General features: G+C 36.6%; 2 protein-coding genes across 2 annotated transcripts in view; one reads left to right on the plus strand and one right to left on the minus strand.

Moving 5' to 3' along the window:
• The first annotated feature begins 245 nt into the window (after positions 1–245).
• Positions 246–16859, plus strand: EIF3M (eukaryotic translation initiation factor 3 subunit M). Its single transcript, XM_036860111.1, has 11 exons — positions 246–385; positions 2840–2972; positions 3770–3908; positions 4188–4311; positions 4465–4559; positions 9690–9773; positions 10915–11014; positions 11642–11723; positions 15235–15378; positions 16153–16213; positions 16666–16859. Exons 1-11 carry the CDS (start codon positions 344–346, stop codon positions 16784–16786), a joined length of 1125 nt encoding a protein of 374 aa, XP_036716006.1. The 5' UTR covers positions 246–343; the 3' UTR covers positions 16787–16859.
• Positions 16860–16998: 139 nt separating this feature from the next.
• Positions 16999–21917, minus strand: part of CCDC73 (coiled-coil domain containing 73) — a 118604-nt gene continuing 113685 nt past the window's right edge. The window contains exon 18 of the mRNA XM_036860112.1: positions 16999–17488. Within this exon, the coding sequence (XP_036716007.1) occupies positions 17270–17488 (219 nt within the window). The 3' untranslated portion in view covers positions 16999–17269. The remainder of the gene's footprint in view (positions 17489–21917) is intronic.

Raw genomic sequence — 21917 nt, forward strand, 5'->3', positions numbered from 1 at the left:
GCAAGCGGGGCGATAATACGGAACACAGACCACACCCCATCTACCAGAGTCAGAGGCCACGAGAGAACACAGACCACACCCCATCTACCCGAGTCAGAGGCCACGAGAGACCACGCAGGAAGCTGGCCCCTTGGGCTCATCCCGCCTCCGCCTCCGCCTCCGCCCCAGCCAGAGCGCGCGCTGCGATTGGCCTCCGTGGCTTCGCCCGCCCTGGTGACCCCGCCCCGCAAGACCCGCGCAGGCTGACCCGGAAGCGGTTGTGAGGCGCCGCCGCGCGGCCCAGCTCCTTTTTCCGGTCGGCGTGGTTTGCGAGCTGAGTGTCCTAAGTGCTCCGGCCTTCGCCATGAGTGTCCCGGCGTTCATCGACATCAGCGAGGAAGATCAGGTGTGCTCCCGGACGGCTGATGCCGCCAGGGTGGGGTGTAGGGGAGGCTCAGGAGTGTGAGGGGCCGAGTCGGGGCCGAGCCAGGGCCGGGCGAGTGGGACGCCCGGGAGCCGAGAGCCGCGGTTCAGTCCTCCACACCTCGGAGTGGGGAGGCCGCGAGGCAGGGGGGCGCGTTCCTGGAGGCCTGGGGTTGCCCGCCGGCGAGCACTCCCAGTGCTGGGCCCGAGGCTTGACGGCCAACTTCCTGGTCGGCGTCGGGGCTCTTCCAGCCTGGAGTCACTTCTGTCTGTCGACACGGTACTTTTTGACTCATTGAGAAGGGTATCTGCTTCCGTCCTCCAAATGCAGCCACATCCGGAGTGGGAGGTGGCGAATCTTTAGACGGCGTAAGCAGTTCAGGGAAAAATAATTTGGTACTAAAGATCAAAATGGCTTTATTATTATGTGACCACAAGGGCACAGGTGACGCCTATTTTATATGTAGGCCGTATTTTATATTCTTACATGAGCAAGAGTGAGAGTTCTGCAATCTGAAAGCATAACGTCAATTCCACCCTCATACTTTGAGGCATACACTTACACTTAGTGAAAAATCTTAATATTTTTAAATTTTCTGTTTGGGGTTTGCTCTTTGGTTTGCATGGCTCATGCTTCTCATTTTCCCCATAACAAAAGTTAAACTTTAGTTGGTGGGAGTTAAACTAAACTTGAAATGATTTTCTCTAATTTTGCAGAACTGAAAACTATTCTGTGACGTCGTTAAGGGTTGTCATTTTGTATTTTTCTGCTACTCCACTAACATGGAAATTTTGGTTTCGATAGAAGAGAAAATATCAATACTAGTGTAAGATAACTTTTAGAATTGCAGATGTGATTTTTTTTTTTCCCTTGGTAGAAATGCAGACCTTCAGTCCTGAAGAGCAAAGTAAGAAGGGGAAAGAAAGATGGGGGAACAAAAGGCTAGGGAACGACTTGAGCATAATTAGAAAAGAAGATGTGCAAGGAAAAAAAAGCCTATCTGAGTAGGAATGGAATCACGTTATCAGCAATTGGCTATTAGGTGACTGAAAAAAAGTGGTTTTTTTTTCTAACATAGAAGAGGGTTTGTAGATGCAGGAAGTTCTTGTCATTGATTATATTAGTTTTAAAGTGTCATTTCTAGTTAAGTTATGCTAATGTTCTTGTTTCACACTGGCCATTCCTTTTGGGTAAATAGGTGACTGCTTTGCGAGTTAAACTTTGGTCATATTCTCTGATTAGAGTTAAGTGGCGTTCAGAGTCCTTGTTTCCTTTTCTTTGCTTTTACCACTCCATAACCACCTGTGGCCAGTAAGGATGACAGATGGAAACAATAAACTGTTGATTGAATAGTTTGCTTTGTGGGTACAAAACAGAAACTGAACAGATGCCTTTGGGGGGATAGGGGGGACCATACCATGTTTCCTTCATAGAGACATATGCAGTGATATTTTTGTGCACTCTGATATGGTGAGGTTTGTTTTATGAAATCTTGTTTATGATACCAACTCATGTGAAGTTACTGTGTTATCTGAAAGGATAGCACCATCAGAGCAACAGGTTTAATACACTTAGGTAGCCAGACATATTTGTGGGTTTAGAAATGTGATGCCTACATATTTGCTAATGGTATCCCTACATCTCCATTTCAGTTCTTCATTTTATTATCTTAAACGCTGTTTGCATTCATGTGTGGTTGCCATAAATACCAAGTCCTCAGGAGAATAAGTTGTTAAATATTATATATGTATTAGAGTAGAAAATATCTAAATACCTGGATGTAGTACTATAGTTATGTTTTTATAGGTCCAAAAGTGCTTTCTGATACAGGTATGCATTTTAAAGGAGTAATTACATCGTAGATGCAATTTGATAGAAACATTTTATTCAAGGCGACATTCAAAGGCATCACCTTTTTATCTTTTTATCTCCCACAGCGCTTATCTTAGATAGGTCCTCAAACATTTAATTAACAAATGATTACTCTCTTGCCAGGGTGATGTCTGTAACTTTTTAAAGTATTGTGTTATGTAGACCTGAGAGCAATAAAACTTCTTTAAAAGAAATCAGATCAGTTATTCCCTTCCCCCACTGCCCCTCCCCCCCCCCAAAAAAACAAAAAAGCTTTGGGTTACATTAGAAAGGTTTTTGCTGCATACTGGAAGTCCAGCAGGATATATAGGTGATACGAGAGAAATTTGACAGTGATCAGTGTGGGTCATAGTGGGTCTGTGTAGCCACTTGTTGAGGAAAACCTGTGGGGCTGTGATGGTGGATGAGCTGGGGGAAAGGCACTTTAACATAATTAAAAGTTATCATTAAGTGCTGGGTTTACATTTTATTTTTTTAAAAATACGTCAGAATGTTTTGAGATCTTGTGTTTTGTGATTCATAGTTCGTTTTATAGATACATAGCAACCCTATTTGATTCAACAGGCTGCTGAGCTTCGAGCTTATTTGAAATCTAAAGGAGCTGAAATTTCAGAAGAGAACTCAGAAGGTGGACTTCATGTAGATTTAGCTCAAATTATTGAAGCTTGTGATGTATGTCTGAAGGAAGATGATAAAGGTTTGTCTTTAATTTTTTATAATATTATTTACTAATCATAGAGGACCTACTTTTAAAACTTTCATGTGAATTATATTTGTTTTGTTTTAGACCTTAGAACTTTTAAGCAGTGTTGTTTTTAATCTTTGCACACACTTTCAGTTTATTCTCATCTGTTATACTCATGAAATAAGCCTATTTTGATAAAACATCTTTTTTACATGTTTTTTGAGTGTTATTGCACACAGTATTTCAGAATGAACTGAAGGAAATAATGAAACTCTTCATAAGGTTTAGATTAATATGAGATGGGATACAATTTCAGGTAATCTAAAAGCCCACTTAATTATTTGGCTGATTCCCTATTTATTGAGATAAAATGGGAAATTTTGAAAATTGGGAGTCCTAAAATCTCTAGTTAAGGTTTGAGATTAAACTTGGTGTACGATTAGCATCTTGCTAGTAAAAATTGAAACTGTATACTACATAGACATGTAAATCAGTCTTCTGTTTTACTGGTTGAAAACCAAATCTTGGGTAGTAACTTCCTCCTCCTTTAATAAAATGTGTGAGTTGCTTTCTGAATGATAACTATACAACAGAGCTGGTTTAGTTTGAATTCATGTGTACTATGTTTTTTAGCATAATGCACACCATTGAAGGAAAAGTGTTCTTTAGAACTGCTTTACAGTAGCCAGAGAACCTTTTAAGTGTTTTATGTTTAATGGTCTTTGCTGTATTAAAACACTGGAAATACATGTTTAACAAGATACATTGAATATTATAGTATCACTGTTGTGTCATCCGTACATGTGTAGATGTTGAAAGTGTGATGAACAGTGTGGTATCCCTCCTGTTGATCCTGGAACCAGATAAGCAAGAAGCTCTGATTGAAAGCCTGTGTGAGAAACTGGTCAAATTTCGGGAAGGTGAACGCCCATCTCTGAGACTGCAGTTGTAAGTTAAGAACTGGAAGAGGCTCAGTTTTTCAAGGGGCTCTTCATGTTACTGTCATTTAATGGTTAAAAGCAAGAATTCTAGAACTTGACTGTCACCTGTGACTTTTATTGGTGGTGTGTCTTTGGACAAGTCACTTTCCTGTGCACCATTTCCCTCCGTGTAATGTGACGTTCTTAATAGTATCCCTTTCAAGTTTGTTGTCAGAGCATATAACTTCAATTTAGTCACCATAGTTGCTGATCTCCAGCATTGTTTTATTGTTTGTTTGTTAACCAGGCTAAGCAACCTTTTCCATGGGATGGATAAGAATACTCCTGTAAGATATACAGTATATTGCAGCCTCATTAAAGTGGCAGCATCTTGTGGGGCCATCCAGTATATTCCAACTGAGCTGGATCAAGTGAGTTTTCATGTGAAATACTTGTTCTGCTTATAAGAAGTATAGTTTTATAGCTCAAATAAGCAAATATGTCTTCTAAATGTTATCTTTTAAATTGTGAAAATATGTTCACTGTGTCACTAAATTTTCTCCTTTTTGTCAATCCCGTTGTAGGTTAGAAAATGGATTTCTGACTGGAACCTCACCACTGAGAAAAAACACACCCTTTTAAGGCTACTTTATGAGGCACTTGTGGATTGTAAGAAAAGGTATTCAGAATTAATGTACTGACTTAAAACATAATGGCAATGTAAGTAGTTGAGACTTTTTTAAGGACAGGTAGGATAAGTGATTTTGCTCTACTTCGTTCTCTAAGGAGTTGCTATAAATTTCACCTACTAAATTAAAGATAACTGCAAAGTTTAAAATAGTCTTTCCCATCTTTAAACTTTTTAAAAAGCAAAACTTGCGTTTGTTCTAAAAATGGTACAACTGTTAATCCCAAAGCTGTGTGTAACATTAGACTAAGTTATTTAATGGTGCTTTGATGTCTTAGTACAGGGTAGTGCTATCACTTTTGTTTAATGGTGGTGAGGGTCTATTAGCCAGAGTTTCCCATAGTCAAAGTCTCTTAATATAAACAGTGCCCCTGAGATGAAACTTTGCAATAGACTGTACTAAATGGTACTTAATTGCACTTTTGCAAGGTGTTGAGTTTCTAAGGCTTGTATTCAGCCCAGCAAACTTCATGCCCAAAATATTTATTCTTCATCCAGTTTATGGATGCTTCCAAATGATATATTTGGCCCAGTTTTTAGAATTAGGGTTGAAGGGTAATCCTACCATTTTGACCTGGCTTTTCCATTTCTCTTTTCACATAGTGGTTAAAAACTTTTAGGAAAAGTAATCAGTCTTTATTTTAGTTTTATTGCCCAATTTTTATAGTTGCTTTCAGTGCTAGGGTGTTTAATATATTAGAGATGATCGATAAGATTAATGTTTCTGTTATGTTAAAGTAATGTAAAGTTTTTGCAGATCATTTACATTTAACAACACAAGAGGAAATTATATTTTTGTTGTGAAAGTTGCAGCGTTTTATTATAAAAGAAGTTAAGCGAGGAATCTTGCATTAATAGACTATTTCATTTTGTATCAGTGGTTACTGTCTGTTACATGCTAGCACACTTGTGGCAGCATTCTAGCCAGTTGTCAGTAACTGTTAAGAGTAGGTAGTTTTATATCGGACAGTCTCAAATGGGGAAGGCATAAAAGCTATTGGAGAAAGAATCCATATTTTAATATATGCTATAAATGTGCAGGCTGTGGAATAAAACTACTGGGATTTCAAACCTTGGCTTTCCTACTTGTATATGACCCTAAATAAATCTCTGTACCTCAGTTTCCAACTTCAGAGTGGAAATAATAGTAGTACTTACCTCATAAGGTTGTTGAAAAGATTATATAAGCTAATGTACACATGAAGTTCTTAAACTAGTGGTTTCATTATTGAGAAAGCACTCAGTAAATATTGGATATTTTATTCCTGTCATTATCCTTTTCATTTTTTCGAGCTCATCTTTAAAAAGTTAGACTTCTTTCTGGTACAGTAATTTAAAGTGGTGTTGCTGTTTTCCCTTCGAATGGCTAGTGTTTATCAGAGATGATGGCTACTCATTGGATGATTTCTCTGATTGCTGTTTAGTAGATCCTCAGTCTTTTCTGTGTAAAAAGGAAATAGCTAAGGTAATGGTCTGAAGAATTACAAAGCTAATTCTCAGAGAAATTGAGATAAGACAGCATTACCCATCTTGTGCTCTCCTAGACATACCCTAATGTTAACATATTAGGAAGTATCTGCAGCATTTGTCACGGGTGGTCACTCTTTCCTTCTTGAAACACTTCCTTCAGTTGGCTTTTGGGGCACCTGTCTAGATTCTTTGCTTCATTCACACCTCATTTGTGGCTCCCTCCCTTCTTTGAATCTGCTCAATTTTTACCTCATCAGAAAGGCCTTCTCTGACTATCTGTAAAAATAACAGTATTCCCCTACCCTCACATTGCTTTTTTTCCCCTCATCCTTTTTTTTTTTTTTTTTTTTTTAAATTTTATTATTTATTTATTTATTTATTTTTGGCTGTGTTGGGTCTTCGTTTCTGTGCGAGGGCTTTCTCTAGCTGCGGCGAGCGGGGGCCACTCTTCATCGCGGTGCGCGGGCCTCTCACTACCACGGCCTCTCTTGTTGCGGAGCACAGGCTCCAGACGCGCATGCTCAGTAGTTGTGGCTCACGGGCCCAGCTGCTCCACGGCATGTGGGATCTTCCCAGACCAGGGCTCGAACCCGTGTCCCCTGCATTAGCAGGCAGATTCTCAACCACTGCGCCACCAGGGAAGCCCTCCCCTCATCCTTATTCTATTATCGGCCCCACTACACTTATTACTAACTGACATACTATATTTTCATGTTTATTATCTGTCAGTCCCCTCTAGAATGTAAGTTTCCCAAGAGTAGGAACTTTTTGTTCATTACTAGAACAGTGTCTGACACGAGTAGGCACTTAGTATATAAGTGCTAAATGAATATTTCTGAAAAATGAACATGTTGCAAAAGCAGTGGATGTAAGAAGCAGTGACTTAAGGCAATATGAAGTGGTGGTTTATGGAACTAGAGTGTATGCCCTTCCCAGAGGCATTCAACCCGGGCTTCTCTTCTGAGCTTCAGACCCTTATGTCCAACTGTTTTCTACCTGGTTCTGCTTAGATGTGGCCCATAGTTGCCTCAAACTCAATGTGACCAAAATGAATTTATCATTTTCCCTCTGTAAATTAGTTTCTGTTTTCCTAAGCAGGACATGTTGAAGTGGTCTTCTGTTTATTCTCTCTACAATAGTTTTGTGAAACAAAAATTTCAGCCTATCATTCTTTAGGTTTACATTTTCTTTAGCATACAGTACCGAATTCTTAGTTTGGCATATAAGTCCTTTCTGACATGGGCTCCTGTTTATTGCAGTAGCATGGGCTTGGTGAATGTGATAATAATCCTCTTGCCGTTTTTGTATGGTGCAGTGACAAACCACAAAAACTTTGTCTTCTTTATATGGATATTCCCTCCCTCCATTTCTCTCCCCCTCTCTCCCTCTTTCTCACATACACATGACGCTATACCCTTCCTCTTGGTATATCATACCCTAGACATAGTGAACCTGTGTCAGCTGCAAAAGCACCATGCTCTTTCCCAGTCTGGACCAGAGGCTGGTACCTGTTTTTATATGGCCTACAAGCTAAGAATGGTATTTACATTTTTAAGTGGTTGACAAAAAAAATCAAAAGAAGGAGGATATTTCTTGAAATGGGACCATTATATGAAATGCAAATTTCAGTGTCCATAAAATTTTATTGGAATGCACCCATGCTTACCATTTATGTATCATCTATGGCTGCTTTTGCCTAGACTTGCGTAGTTGTGGCAGAAACCAGGTGGCCTGCAAAGCCTAAAATAATTACTGCCTGGTGCTTCATGGAAAGTTTGCCTATGCTTGGTCTAGAACTACACTCAACTCCTTTCCTCTGCCTGAAATGCTCCTCCCATATTTACAGCACCCTCCACTTTTATCATGGCACTTCACACGCTTGGTTAAAAGGTTTATGAGGTTTTAGGCTCAGTGAAGGCTAGGAACCTTGTCTGTCAACCATTGTATTCCCAATGTGTTGGTAGTGATGGGCCCAGAGTCGATGAATGCTACCTACACTTAAGGAACTAGGGAAGGATGGTTATTCAAATTTCTGTCATGCTGCTGATTTAAATTTTAAGATTTGGTTTTTGTCTAGTACACAGAAAATGGTCGTTTTTTTGTTGTTGTTTGGTTTTTTGTTGGTTTGTTTGTTTCTGCTTCTAAATCGAATTCTGAGAGTTGCCTTGCCCTCTTAGAATGCTTACATTTATGGGTACCCCCTTCATGATTTTGTTTATATTGGTGGTTGATGAGTGCAAATTGTGTAATATCTTCTGAGTCCTCATTATATGTCAGATATTGTGCACTTTAAATGGACCATTTTATTCGATCTTTGTGAATTCAGATTTCTTTAACTGATAAGATGTATTAGACTGAAGTATACTGTGGTTGCTAAAACTGGAAAGTGTGCCTATGCTTGCAGTGTGGCACAAGATAATAATTTAATTGAATCCTGGCTTTGTGGGAAGTTTTAGAATATCATTTAACTTTTTTAAATAAATGGTATAGCTCTTACTGATTTTACCCAGGTTGAATCCAGATGGGAGGGGGAAAGAAGGTCTTTTAGAAAACGAAAAAAGGGGGTGGGGAACTGTTTCTCCTACTTAGGAAACTTAAGCTTTCTGTAACTGGCTGAAGATTCATCAGTTTAAAGGAAGAAATGAAGGGTGAAGATAAACATTTACAAAGAGTTCAGATTGAGAGAATGCATTTAATTATTTTGTACTTTTCACTGCAGTTAAAATTGATCATCTACATAATTCTAAGGATGATTCAATTGGAAGGATATCATTAGTGGAGTTATTTAAATATCTGGTGTTGGCTCAACTTCAGCTGTACTATCCTAACAGTTTCTCAGACACAAAACCTTTTTCTCACCTAGGGCTTTTTTTAAAAAAATAAGTTTATTTATTTATTTATTTTTGGCTGCATTGGGTTTTCGTTGCTGCGTGCAGACTTTTCTCTAGTTGTGGCGAGCGGTGGCTACTCTTCGTTGTGGTGCACGGGCTTCTTGTTGCAGTGGCTTCTCATCGCGGAGCACGGGCTCTACGTGCACAGGCTTCAGTAGCTGTGGCACGTGGGCTCAGTAGTTGTGGCTCACGGGCTCAGTAGTTGTGGCACATGGGCTTCGTTGCTCCACGGCATGTGGGATCTTCCCGGACCAGGGCTCGAACCTGTGTCCCCTGCATTGGCAGGCGGATTCTCAACCACTGTACCACCAGGGAAGTCCCTCACCTAGGGCTTTTATACCTGGTCTTCTCTCTGCCTGGAAACTCATCCAGCCCCCACCTTCTACCTCTAGTACGTTTCATGGCCAATTATTTTACATCCTTTAGATCTCAGCTTACATGTCATTTCCTCAGAGAGAGACTTTCCTTGCTCATTCTATATGAAGTAGCCTCCTCTTTCCTGTCTCTGCTCTTGTTACTCTATTAACATCACCATTTATTTCCTTTATGGCACTTAACTTGTTAGTTGTTATTTTTCCTTAGTTGTCTCTCTTTCCTACTAGAAGGAAAGTTCCATGACACTTTCCATAGTGGAGGACTGTGTCTCTGGGTCACCATTGTATGTATCGTCAACACAGTACCTGGCACTTAGTAGATATTTTTGAATGAATGGATAGCAGTAATGATACTGTGACATTCCTAAAGCTGTATTTCTTTTTAGTGATGCTGCATCAAAAGTCATGGTGGAATTGCTAGGAAGTTACACGGAGGACAATGCTTCCCAGGCTCGAGTTGATGCCCACAGGTAACGTTAAACGCAGTGTTCGAATGATGGCTGTCAGCAGGGTAGAGGTGAGCTACACCGTTCAGTCATATAGCTGAAGTCATGTTTGCATCTACCAGTGATCCAAAGCCATTTGATACCATGTGCGCCATGAGGATTCTAATGTAGATACCAAAATTCAAGATTTGGTATTGAAAGAAACCAAAGAATGCATGTGAAATAGCCACATGGTGTTTGCTATTTGGGGTATTGCTGCAGTGGGGGTTCCCAACCTGAGTAGTAGAACCTAATCTTGGGTTGATTTTATCTTAATATTAAGGTACGTATATGGGGAAAGGCTGGTGGCTTTCTGTAAAAATTAGCCCATTGCTAATGGGAATAACTGCTTCAAACAGTCCTAGATCTATTTAGTAGCAATAAGAATAGAGTCAGTTTTTTTAAATCTATGAAATGGAAATTATGATAACTTCTTTATAGGGTTATTCCATCGTTGATAAAATGGGCATGATAATACTGTATGTCTCTCAGGGTGCTGAGAGGATGAAATGAAGTAATACATGTTAAAGCACTTTACCTTAGTGTCTGGCATAAATAGTAAAATACTGCTGCTGTTTTATTCTTTGATTACTTTGGTGGTGCTTTCTCTCCAGCTGTGTTTTTGTCTACGAGTAACTATTTTTTAAATTTTATTTATTTAATTTTATTTTTGGCTGCATCGGGTCTTATTTGCGGCACGTGGGATCTTCGTTGCTGCATGTGGCATCTTTCGTTGTGGCGCATGGGCTTCTCTCTAGTTGTGGCACGTGGGCTCTGTAGTTTGCGGCACACGGGCTCTCTAGTTGAGGGCACAGGCTTAGTTGCCCCGTAGCATGTGGGATCTTAGTTCCCCAACCAGGGATCAAACCCGCAGCCCCTGCATTGGAAGGTGGATTCTTAACCACTGGACCACCAGGGAAGTCCCTCTACGAGTAATTTTATTAAAATGCACATCAATGATAGATTTATTGGCCTGTTTTAAGCCCAGTTTTGTAGCTTTTTTAATGCAGTGTATATTGAACTCATAGATATTTTACTTAATTGAATATATTTTGCAGTCTGCAAAGGCAGTGAAAAGTACCTGCATTTCAAGACTCTGAGCTTGGGTTTTTGTTTTCTAATTAAGGTGTATTGTGCGAGCATTGAAAGACCCAAATGCATTTCTTTTTGACCATCTTCTTACTTTAAAACCAGTCAAGTTTTTGGAAGGCGAGCTTATTCATGATGTAAGTAGTTTATCCTTAATGTTAAAAATATTCTTTTCTCCTAAATCTAACATACTGAACCGTAACTCTACTTCTTTGTATTAATGAACATGACTTAGAGAAATCTAGAAAGAGAAGAACTATATTCATTTTTGTATCAGGACCAGACTGAAATTTAGGACTGGCATGTAGCTTTTCTCCAACCACCGAACACGCTCCTGTTCTTCCTCCGTTTCCTTCATCTCACTTGCCTGGCCATTATGAACTTAGAGAATACAAATTCCTTCTTGTATATAGTGTCAACTATCCCCAATTAGAAAGATAAATCTGATATTTAAAAACAGATGAATGTACTTTTCAAGTGCAATTATGAATACATTTTGGATTATTTCTATTTGTACTATGTCATTTCCACCATTTTTTTTGGGTAGATCGTTTAGAGGACACTGTATTTACTGATTCTTTCATCTAAGTGAGTTTTAATGAAATCAAATTTAGATGGTAATTTGATCAAACAGATTGAAATTTCTGCTTGAAGGAAATGCAGAGTCTTGTTGCTTGGAGTCAATGTCTTAAAAATATCTTGAGTATAAATCTTAATTCTATATTGAATATTGTATCTTTGTCTTTTTGTGTTTATCTGTATAGCTTTTAACCATTTTTGTGAGTGCTAAATTGGCATCATATGTCAAGTTTTATCAGAATAATAAAGACTTCATTGATTCACTTGGTAAGTTTTGGGGATTTTTCTTTGGAGGGGTAGAGAGAGAGATAGGAATGAAAGATCCAGCAAATATGATCATAGCCTTATGTGTAGGTTACCCTAACCAGTGGTGTAAAAGATCTTATTCTCGGTGATTTACATTTTTGGTACTTCTTTTAAAAAGCCATAGTCACATTTGTAGCAAATAGCTTTTTTCCTTCTAATATAGTCTTTTGTACTTGGTTCTCCCCCTCCCCCCATTAACAAATTATAGAAGTATATATATACACCGTGTTGCTAAGCACAGCTACGTGAAGCTGTAGATGGAGTTAGAAATGGAGTTGTGATTTTGTGTGATAGGAGAAGCTTTCCTAACTACAGTTTGTTGTAGACAGCACAGTAAGGTTAAGGTTTATGATTTTATCTTGGAGTTTTCTTTCTAGACCAACAGAGTTCAGTAAATGTTGCCGAATTGAATCTTATCCTCATAGAGCAAACTGCATAGTATATATCCAGTATTTTCCTTCTGGAGCATGTTTTTATCGTGCTAAAATTAAAAAGGGAAAACTTAGAAAATCTGTAGTTGAACAGGTTTAAATTGTTCTAAAACTACCCGTTTTTTGAGAGTGAAGTCAACTGAAGCTAAGGTGCTTTGTTTTTCTACTGGGCAATAATCAGAACACATTAGAGGCTAGTTATATTTTCCATATTAAAATTGAATTTAGTTTTCCTGGTTGGTTGAAGTGTAGATAAAGAATACATTTATAATCTACTTTGATTATACTATTAGTCCTCAATTTGGTAATCATTAAGTCCTGTCACCTGTAAATTTTGTGCAGCCATTGGAATTGGGAAGATTGAATTATTCTGAACATAATAAGGCGTTTGAAATACACGAAGATAAAGTAGATGCAAGTGTGTTTGTGTTGAATGCTTTGCCAGGTGCACTAGACCCAGAAAACCACATTCTGTCCCAGTTAATTTGTTTCGTGGCATGAAGCTATGTGATGGAATGTTAATGTCAGCAACCTCTTTATTTACGCACCAAAGAAAAAGGAGTAGTAATTAACACTTTGACACTCCCCCATTGATGTGTAATTGACTGTTTCAAAGGAGCACTGGTTCATAAGCTATTGCATGCATTAAAATTACGTTTTCTATATTGCAGCATTTTAAGACAGGGGTCAGTGACAATGCAGAAACTGCTCAATGATGCACATTTTTTTATTACTGCATTAAGGTTTTGACATATTAGTAATGAATAAATGTTTCCATAAAATTAGATTTTTTTATAACTTTAAAATTGAAATATGACACAGAACACTGTGACTTCCTCTTTGAAGGTAATGTTCTACTTTCATGAAACAAAGCACAGCTTTCTACAAGTCTAAACTCAGACTTCACTAGCTTAATAGTTTGATTTTGAGAACAAGAGTCCTAAAGGCTTTAAGTTTGGTTCTTTGTTTTACTTTAAACATCAGTTTGAAATGTTTTTAAATGCAGGTTTCTATGTGTTAGTTTACATAATTCATTCTAGAAACAATCTTCATTCCTCTTAAGTTTTTTGATTTACGGTAAGCTTGTCACTGCACAGGGCGTAGCAGTAAAACAAATCTAATTTCAAGAGTATTTTAGATTATATATTAAAAATTTTAGGAGTTTCTATCATTTTATCATATTAAAAGAGGACTAAAATATGTCCATTGAACTGGTAACGTTAAGGAATTTTCTTCTATTGCCAAATATAGAGAAAAATTTTTAGTATTCTCTGTAATAGAAAAAACATAATAGAATTTCTGTGCAAACCAGAAATCAGATTCCCTATTTTGCCTGTTGTTTCTCACAATCTGTGCAAATTAGCAACCATTTATTGGAAATCTGTTTGTGAAAGGTGTTTTGGGGAAAACATCTTACTAAATGTTTATTTTTGGTTTTTAGATGTATTAAACATTTATTACAGCTGAAAGTCTGGTTACAAATGTCTAGGTTCCACAGGTGGCATCAGTTTATCTCAGAACACTTTATCAACACTGACAACTTGGGCCAACAGTAGCACTATCTTGTGTCAACTGAATTGCCCTAACATGTCCACATGTAATCTGGTGTTATCCAGTTGCTACCTTCTTGCTTCGGAAAGTTAATCAGCATCTAATTTGCATTTGTTAATTAGGGTTAATGTGCACTAATTGATTTTTTGATGCTTGTAGATTTCCATTAAACCTGGTTAGCAATACTTACTTGGGTACCTCATTCATTTGAGTTATGGTGATCATGTTTTTGTTGAATCTGTGCCAAATAGAAAGCCTGCATCATAATTACAGCTAATTAACAGACAATTATGTCCTATATTAATGGGCTTCCTTAGTCTTCTGCTAATATTCTGAATGTTATAAATTTCAAATTTATTTATGGAGTGCTTAGAACTTTTTTTAACAGTACAAACTTGAGGCTCTTAATTACTAGAGGGTACGTGATTGGTCATTTGCTGAGTCAGAAGTTGAAAGTTCAGAGAAAAGGAACATGTTAAGTATTTCTAAATTAACTTTAGAAACTTGTTTTTATAATTAAGAAATAGCATGTTTGTGTGTTATAATTCAGCTTCTATTTAGGAATAGGTAATTTGGATATTCAGGATTTGTAGGTATTTGTATTTCTAGTTATTTGTTTTATAAATGAACTTATTTTCTAGGCCTAGTACTGCCACCTTGTTACTAATAAGTAAATCACTTAATCTCTTTACTCCTCAGTTTTATTGTTTTTTTTAAAGTGAAAGGATGGGGACTAGGTAATTCATTGTTCCTTTAAGGTTTAACAGTTGTTTGTGATCCGAATAATTGTAGCAGAATGTTTTATTAGAAATTATAAGGCAAAATTTGATTATTTGTACAGTTTTTCTACTTTTGCCTCAAAAAGAACAGGTATCACTGTTAATTTTATCTAGTACTAATCATTTTAAACCTATAAATGTTAAATACACTTTCGCAGTTTTGATTTTTAAGTATTAAGTCCAAAGTGGCCTAAAGGGAAATGGAATATTTTCATAACTGAATGTATATTAAAATATTTTAAAACTCCGTGTTTGCCAGTAACATGGACACAGAACAAATAGTAAGTAGATAAGGAATCTTGTGTTTAAATGGCGGGCTCTTAGTACAAGTAAGTTTAATTCAATTAAATAAGAATGTTCTTACGAAATGTACTTTGTATACTTATCTCCTAAAATATATAAATAAATATTAAAAATGTAAAATGTATAAAACTTAGGGCCTAGAGATACCATTTTATAGCTTATTCTTAACTTTGACTCTATCACCTGTGGCACTGAAGCAATAAATGTAGTTATAGAAAAATAATTTTAAAGGCTCCATAATTTAATTATGGGGTTAGTTTATGGTTTGTAAATGTAAGAAGCTTTGCGAAAATTACTCTGTATAAGTACCCAAACACAGTGACTTCCACGATTTTACACAAGAGTTGTCATCATGCGGGACTGTAATTAGTATGGATACTCATCTGGCTTCACTACTGTGTTACTCAGGCCTGCTACATGAACAGAATATGGCAAAAATGAGACTACTTACTTTTATGGGAATGGCAGTGGAAAATAAAGAAATTTCTTTTGACACAATGCAACAAGAACTTCAGATTGGAGCTGATGATGTTGAAGCATTTGTTATTGATGGTAAGGCAATTGGAACATTTTCGTTTTTTCCTAGAATTTCCCTTCCTACCCCATGAAACATAAGATTTTTAATCTTGAAACTAAGCTTAGTAGATTAGCAGATTATATTTGTAGCAGAGTGAAAGTTCAGTGGAAATATAAATTGCTGTGTGGTTTTTGGTGTGTGTCTATTCCTTGAAGTCATGTAGAACAAAGGCCTTTAGGCAGTGTATCAGTGGTGAAGAGCCTAGGTCTTCCTCTGTGAAACAGGAATGTAGGAATTAATTTGTGGTTGTGAGGGTTAAATGAATTAATGCAGGTAAAGCACTCAGCTCAGTGCCTGGCACATAGTAAATGATCTGCAAATATTAACCGTTACCAGTTTTTTATGATTGGCCTAGAAATAGCACCTTCTTCCTCAATAATTACATTATAAGGTGGTTTAACTGTTAATTAGGATTTTTAAGATTAATAAAATGTATTATAATATCTTAAGAAACTAGCCCCGTTCCCCCCCCCCCCCATGTGATTTCAGAGAACACCAGAATTCTTAATAAAAACCGTATGTGATATTTAATATAGATAGGTGCAGCAACCAGAGGACAAATTCATGGCCTTCCTTTTGGTTGCATCACATTGCTGGGCTAGTTATTAAATTCAAAGAGCCAGTTTGTAAAATAATGTTGGAAAACTGTAAAGTTTTATTATGGCTTACTTGGTCACAGTTTCATACCTTAGGCTGTTTTCCTTGGGAATATTCCATATAACATGTCATGTAAAACATCTTTTTTTCAGCGGTAAGAACTAAAATGGTCTACTGCAAAATTGATCAAACCCAGAGAAAAGTAGTTGTCAGGTAAGACACTTAATACTTTGCAGCATTTTGTAGAACAATTTATTCTATTTCACTTAAATGTTTAGAGAACCAAGGTGGTGTTAGCAGTTGACTGTAGTTAAATAGTTGCTATTTATCATAATTTTATTAAAGTTCAGACTAAATGTGATTAGCTTATTTAATGAAAGAGTCCTATTTTCCAGCACATTTCATTTAATGGCTCAGTACTGGCTAGAATATTAATGACTTCCGTGTCTGGTTTATGTAGTTCAGGAAAATAGATGGTTTAGGATCAGCATGGGAAATAAAGGTTTTTTAAAAAATAAGCTTCTAATCATTCTTACAACTCTACATTATGTCTTCTGTGTATATTTAACCTTGCTTTTAACTAGATACAAGTGTGTAATATTGTAAAAAAAAAAAAAACCAGAGGATAAAAGGTTGAGTAATAACTTTGTTTTTAATTTTTCCAGTCATAGCACACATCGGACATTTGGAAAACAACAATGGCAACAACTCTATGACACACTTAATGCCTGGAAACAAAACTTGAACAAAGTGAAAAACAGCCTTTTGAGTCTTTCAGATACCTGAATTTTTATGCTATATAATTTTGTTCTTTTTGGAAAATCTAAATCATAGTAAAACATTATAGCCTGAAATCTGACTACAGTCTGGATAGTTATTGTCTCAAATTTAAAAGAAATCACAATCTTCAGAGCGTACAAAGTAATAAATTACAAAGGGTCACTACGTCTGTTTTGTATAACACATAAGTTGTATTCTGTAAGGAAGGGTTTTGGGGTGTGCAGCAAGAGCTTTGATGAAGGAGTATATGGAGGAAAGACATTTAATTGAGGGAAACTGAATGCTAACATCAAACCTTGCAATCTTAGCTATCTTAAATGAAGCATTTACTGAGAGAATACGTTAACAGTAATACAATTTCATCACAGAAAAAGTTGGAAAACTGACTACAGCTATAAAGTTTTAGATGTAACAGTCGTGTTCTAGTCTAAACCACATCAATATTTCAATCAAGTCAGTTCACCACCGAAAGCATTTATCAACGTAATTTTAATCAGTTTTTCCTACCATCTCTTCTGCTTTTCTTTTTTTAGGTTGGTTGTCATTTTCGGAGCTTAGAAACTTTTCAATTTCATTTATTTGATTTGTCACCAAGCTCTGCCAGTCATCTTCACCAGTAGAAGACGCAGCCAAACCAGTAGTGGTTTTAATCTTGATTGCCTGAAAATGGCTTTGTGGCAGAGTTGATTTCAGAGGCTTTGTTTTCACCTAGGAAATACCAAACTTGTTTTACCACTGAAATTTTTACTCATTTTCTAAACAATCATCAAGTTTCAAGAAAATCCTTAAGCCTCTGCAATTATGAGTATGTGATAAAAGCCACCGTTTTCTTGGCTAATTTTCAACAACTACCTTAGTAATTTTGGCATCAAAAAACTATAAAATGTGAATCTCTAGGCTTATGTAGTAGCTCTTCAAGATCCCTAATGTATTCCAGGAATACCACAAACGTTTCCTTAAAGGTCTTAAGCTTACATTGAAAGAAAACATATTTAAAACACTGCAGATAAAAATCTGTTTTGTCCTCTACTCCCCTTCCCTTCCCAAACATGTCTATGTTTCGTAACTTTATCAAAGCCAGGGGAAAATTTAAAATGCTAACGGAAGTAAACTGCCATATAAAAACTGCCGTTTACTTCATGTTTCCTCTTAGGCTTCAGAGCACCATTGTTGGAGAAACAGGAAAGAGCAGTGAGGTATTTGGAGGCTGGCATGTTTCCAAGGCACCACATTGGGTCGTACTTCTAATACCATGTTAAATAAGTTTTCCATTTTAAGGTTTCTTTGATTATAAAATAATTACTGGAAATTTAGAAAATAGAGAAAAGTGTAAAGAAACTAAAAATCACTAGTAATCCACTATCCAGAGAGATCTGTCAACATTTTGGTATTGTTTGCTATTAGTCTTTCTATTAGCATATTTGACCATTCTATAGAATTTTATATCTTGGTTTTTCCCTCTGTGAGTCGTTTCCTAGGTCATTAAAATTTCTCATAAGCAAATATCAGTGGCTGCAAAATACTTCTTATGGATGTGTGATCATTTAACTGTGCTATTGTTAACATTTGTTTCCAATTTATCCCTATAAAAAATAAATGTAATTTCTTGAAAAAAATCTTTTATGGTCTTCTCAGATTCTCAGATAAAATCCTCTGTTGAAAGGGAATATATTTTAGAGGTATGGAATAGGATGAGAATTAGATTAAAATTTCCCAAAATTCCAGCCACCATCAAACATTTTGATGTAAATATTCAGGACTCCTCTGTATATACACTTTAAAAAAGTTTGTAACATATTTATGTCATTTTCTATGTTGGGTTAAAAACATTTTTAACATTTCCCTCTAGAAAGAGCATGGCTCCATCATATTCCATGTTCCATAATTTAATATATTGTTGGACATTTAAGTTGTTGGAAAACATTTACTGTTATAAATTAGGCTATAATGAATGTCATTTGTTCATAAATCTTTGTGAAGATCTTTGAGTACTGCCTTACATTAAAATCTTTTCCAATCTGATAAAAATGGCATATTTGTAACATTGTGTTTTCAAAGTGAGATTATATAGTAATAATTTTTAAAATGAGTTTAACTGTTTACATTTAACCTCAGTTCCCTAAAGGGAACTTTCGGATTGCTCTATTTGGTTCCTGAGAATTCTAGTCAGCCACCAGTCCCCTCAGAGTCTTAGCTTCTGATCCTTAGGGTAATGCTGGGTTCATATTCGTCTGATTGCCTATGTTCCTATGAAATAACAGATGAAAATAAAAGTATCATCAGCACAGGACCACCAAGAGACCTTCAGTCGTTTAACTTTTGTGGGCCTCAGTTTTCTCATCAGCTTCTTTTAGTTACAAAACGCTGTTACTGTAAAGAGTAACTGATAATGGATAAAAATGCGCATAAATGTATATTTCTCATAACGTCTGGCATGTGTGTTCAGCGTACTTCATGTAGTTCACAGGGTCAAAATGAGTGTTAGTCATCCGTGCAACACTGAGAACCAGCTTCCTAAGCGCCCTGGGCAGTGTGTCAGTTTCATGCAATACTGAGAATAGTTACAGAGAAAGAGACCAAATCTAAATGTAGGTTGCTACTGATTTTGGAGTAAAATGATTGATGATCTGTATGACATAATGGTCCTGTTTTGCCAACAAAATGCTAGAAGCGTTCTGGTGCATTTGATATCAAGTACAAATTACCCAATTTTCCAAAATCGTGATTCTTTGACTTTTAATCTTGAAAAAGGAAGGAGACATTTATACATATCTGCTTTAGTTTGTTTCCCTTTACCTACTTGGTGGGAGGGGCAGGAAGGATTGGCTGTACAGAGAAACAAGATGTAATTTTAAAGTTTACACTTAACAAAACTTGTCCTATTTTAGCTTAATTTAGGTTTTGCAGCCTGCAGAAGTAATTCTAGTTACAGGGATGCTCCCACATATCTTTGCTCCTTCCTTTCCTTCTCATAAAAGTCACTTGCCTCCTAACCTCTTTCTGCCTGACTCAAAAGATCTACTCTGGCCTAGAACTTCCCCTACCCTGGTACTAGTCCTCTTTATTTAAGCCTGCGGTTGCATTTTAAAATTTAACTTAAATGAACCTAATATCATTGGCTGTGTAAAATAAGTGGCTTTCTTTGCTTACTCTGGCCCCTCTCCCATCCTCATTCCTGGGTATAATCAAGATTGCAGCAGGCTACCAACCTAACCCCCGCTCTAAGAATAAAAAACACTCTTCATGTTGCTCTGGATCTGTAGGGGAAAAGTGGATTAGCTCATGATAACTACCCAGAATTTTACAGGATTGATGTGGACAGTATGCATAAAAATATGTTGAAAAATGTAAAGAACTTATATTCCCTTTCTGGCTATAAGTCTTCATAAAATTCACTTTTCATTTGGAACAGGAGTTGGCAAACTTTTTCTGTACAGAGCCAGAGTAAATATTTTTGGCTTTGTGGGCCAAGTGGTCTCCTCACAACTGCTTGATTCTGTCATTGCAATACAAAAGCAGCCACAGAACTACAGGCAAAGGAATGGGTGTGGCTGCGCTCTAGTAAAATTTTACTAAAGCAAAGCAGTAGGCTGCGTTTGGCCTGCCAGCTGTCATTCAACAGCCCCTGATTTAGAAAAGTGTACGTAAGCAAGTAAACAGGCATCATAAAGAGACTAGATTGGCCTGGTTTAATCCAGGGATCAAAGCATTTTCAGTAGACTAGGCAAGAGTTGATCTGCTTTTAAATTTGTCCCACATTAGATGTTAATTGGTAATCAAGGTTCAGCTGGGACAATGATACATAGCATAGTGCTTGATGCCTAGTGACAATCACTTAGCTAAACAGACATTTAGTGTTTTACATGCACCAGTATTTTGAGAAGAAATTTTTTATATTATGAAAATTGAGAAGGTTATGTAGCATGCAACTAAGAGCCAAGATACCTAGTCAAAGTCCACTGCAGACTGTGTTCCTAATGACTTTGGAAAATTACTTCACATTTGTGTCACTGCCTCCTCATCTGTTTTTAAAGATGTAGGACTGTTGTGGGAATATTTCTTCGAAAAAGTTTTAAATTCTATAAATATAAATTCTTAACAACATTAATTAACAGAAGAGGCATTAGGAATCAGATACAAAGAACTTCCCTATTGGGTTTATTATAAAAATGGGCTTGAAAGGGAGATGTGAAGTGTTCCATCATACCCTTAAACTGTTTGAAAACAGGACAATTAGAAGTATTAAGTATTCAGCCCAATTAGAATGGGTGTCTAACTTTGATACTCAAGCTTATTTTTGCTTTTGCTTTGATTCTATGACTTATCCAATTAGCCAAGGTCAGAACTTAGATTTCCCAGTGCCTGGCCCACTGCGCTTTAGTTACCATAGTTTAAAGATTGTACACTTGAACATCAAGCTGAAACGATTTGTTTTTGAGCTCAATTATGCAAAGGTGGAAAAGGTAGATCCTGATTTTAGTTTCAACTTTCCCAAAGGGAGAGTTATGCTATCTTGAGGTTTCTCCAATTTAAAAATGGAAATTAAATGTACTGTTAGAACCTATTACTTGTTAAGGCTGTGTTAGTATTATAATTTTCACTTTAGATGTGCTAAAGGAAAAGTTGTTTAATGTGCATCTCTAAAATTTAAAATATACAGTGACTATGCAGTTGTTTTTTTTGGTCATTTTTCCTAACCTTTTTAGGTTACCTTTTAGCAGTTATACCTGTAATTGTTTTTTAGACTTTGAACAATACAGCCTTTTTTTTTTTTAATACAGCCTTTTTTGCACTAAAGTTTTACACACTAAGTTAAAAAACTTACAAATTTTCCCCCCAAAAAAACCTGTCAGTTACTTTTCATATGACAAATGGACTCTTGGAGCCATGTAATCTCTACAAATACTTTGCTTAATATTTATATCCATACTTGATATATTTATGAATATTTGATCCTTTCACATACTGTGTTTTAATTGAAATAATATAAAATAGACAAATTCTTCCTTTGCAATAGTCAGTTTCCCAAAATAATATAAATTAACTTAAGCACTATTAAAAACAACTGAACTCTATTGATTAGATTATTTAAGGCATCTTTTATTAAAATTTTAAATGCTCAAATGAGTGAACTATT

The sequence above is a fragment of the Balaenoptera musculus genome, chromosome 8 (assembly GCF_009873245.2).
Source record: "Balaenoptera musculus isolate JJ_BM4_2016_0621 chromosome 8, mBalMus1.pri.v3, whole genome shotgun sequence".
Taxonomy (NCBI): Eukaryota; Metazoa; Chordata; class Mammalia; order Artiodactyla; family Balaenopteridae; genus Balaenoptera; species Balaenoptera musculus.

Bases quoted from the DNA above. Each gene is read 5' to 3' on its own strand.
- EIF3M (XM_036860111.1), top strand. From the start codon at position 344: ATGAGTGTCCCGGCGTTCATCGACATCAGCGAGGAAGATCAG. The intron at 11,015-11,641 runs GTAAGTAGTTTA...TTATCTGTATAG, and splicing joins AAGGCGAGCTTATTCATGAT to CTTTTAACCATTTTTGTGAG. The intron at 16,214-16,665 runs GTAAGACACTTA...TAATTTTTCCAG, and splicing joins CAGAGAAAAGTAGTTGTCAG to TCATAGCACACATCGGACAT.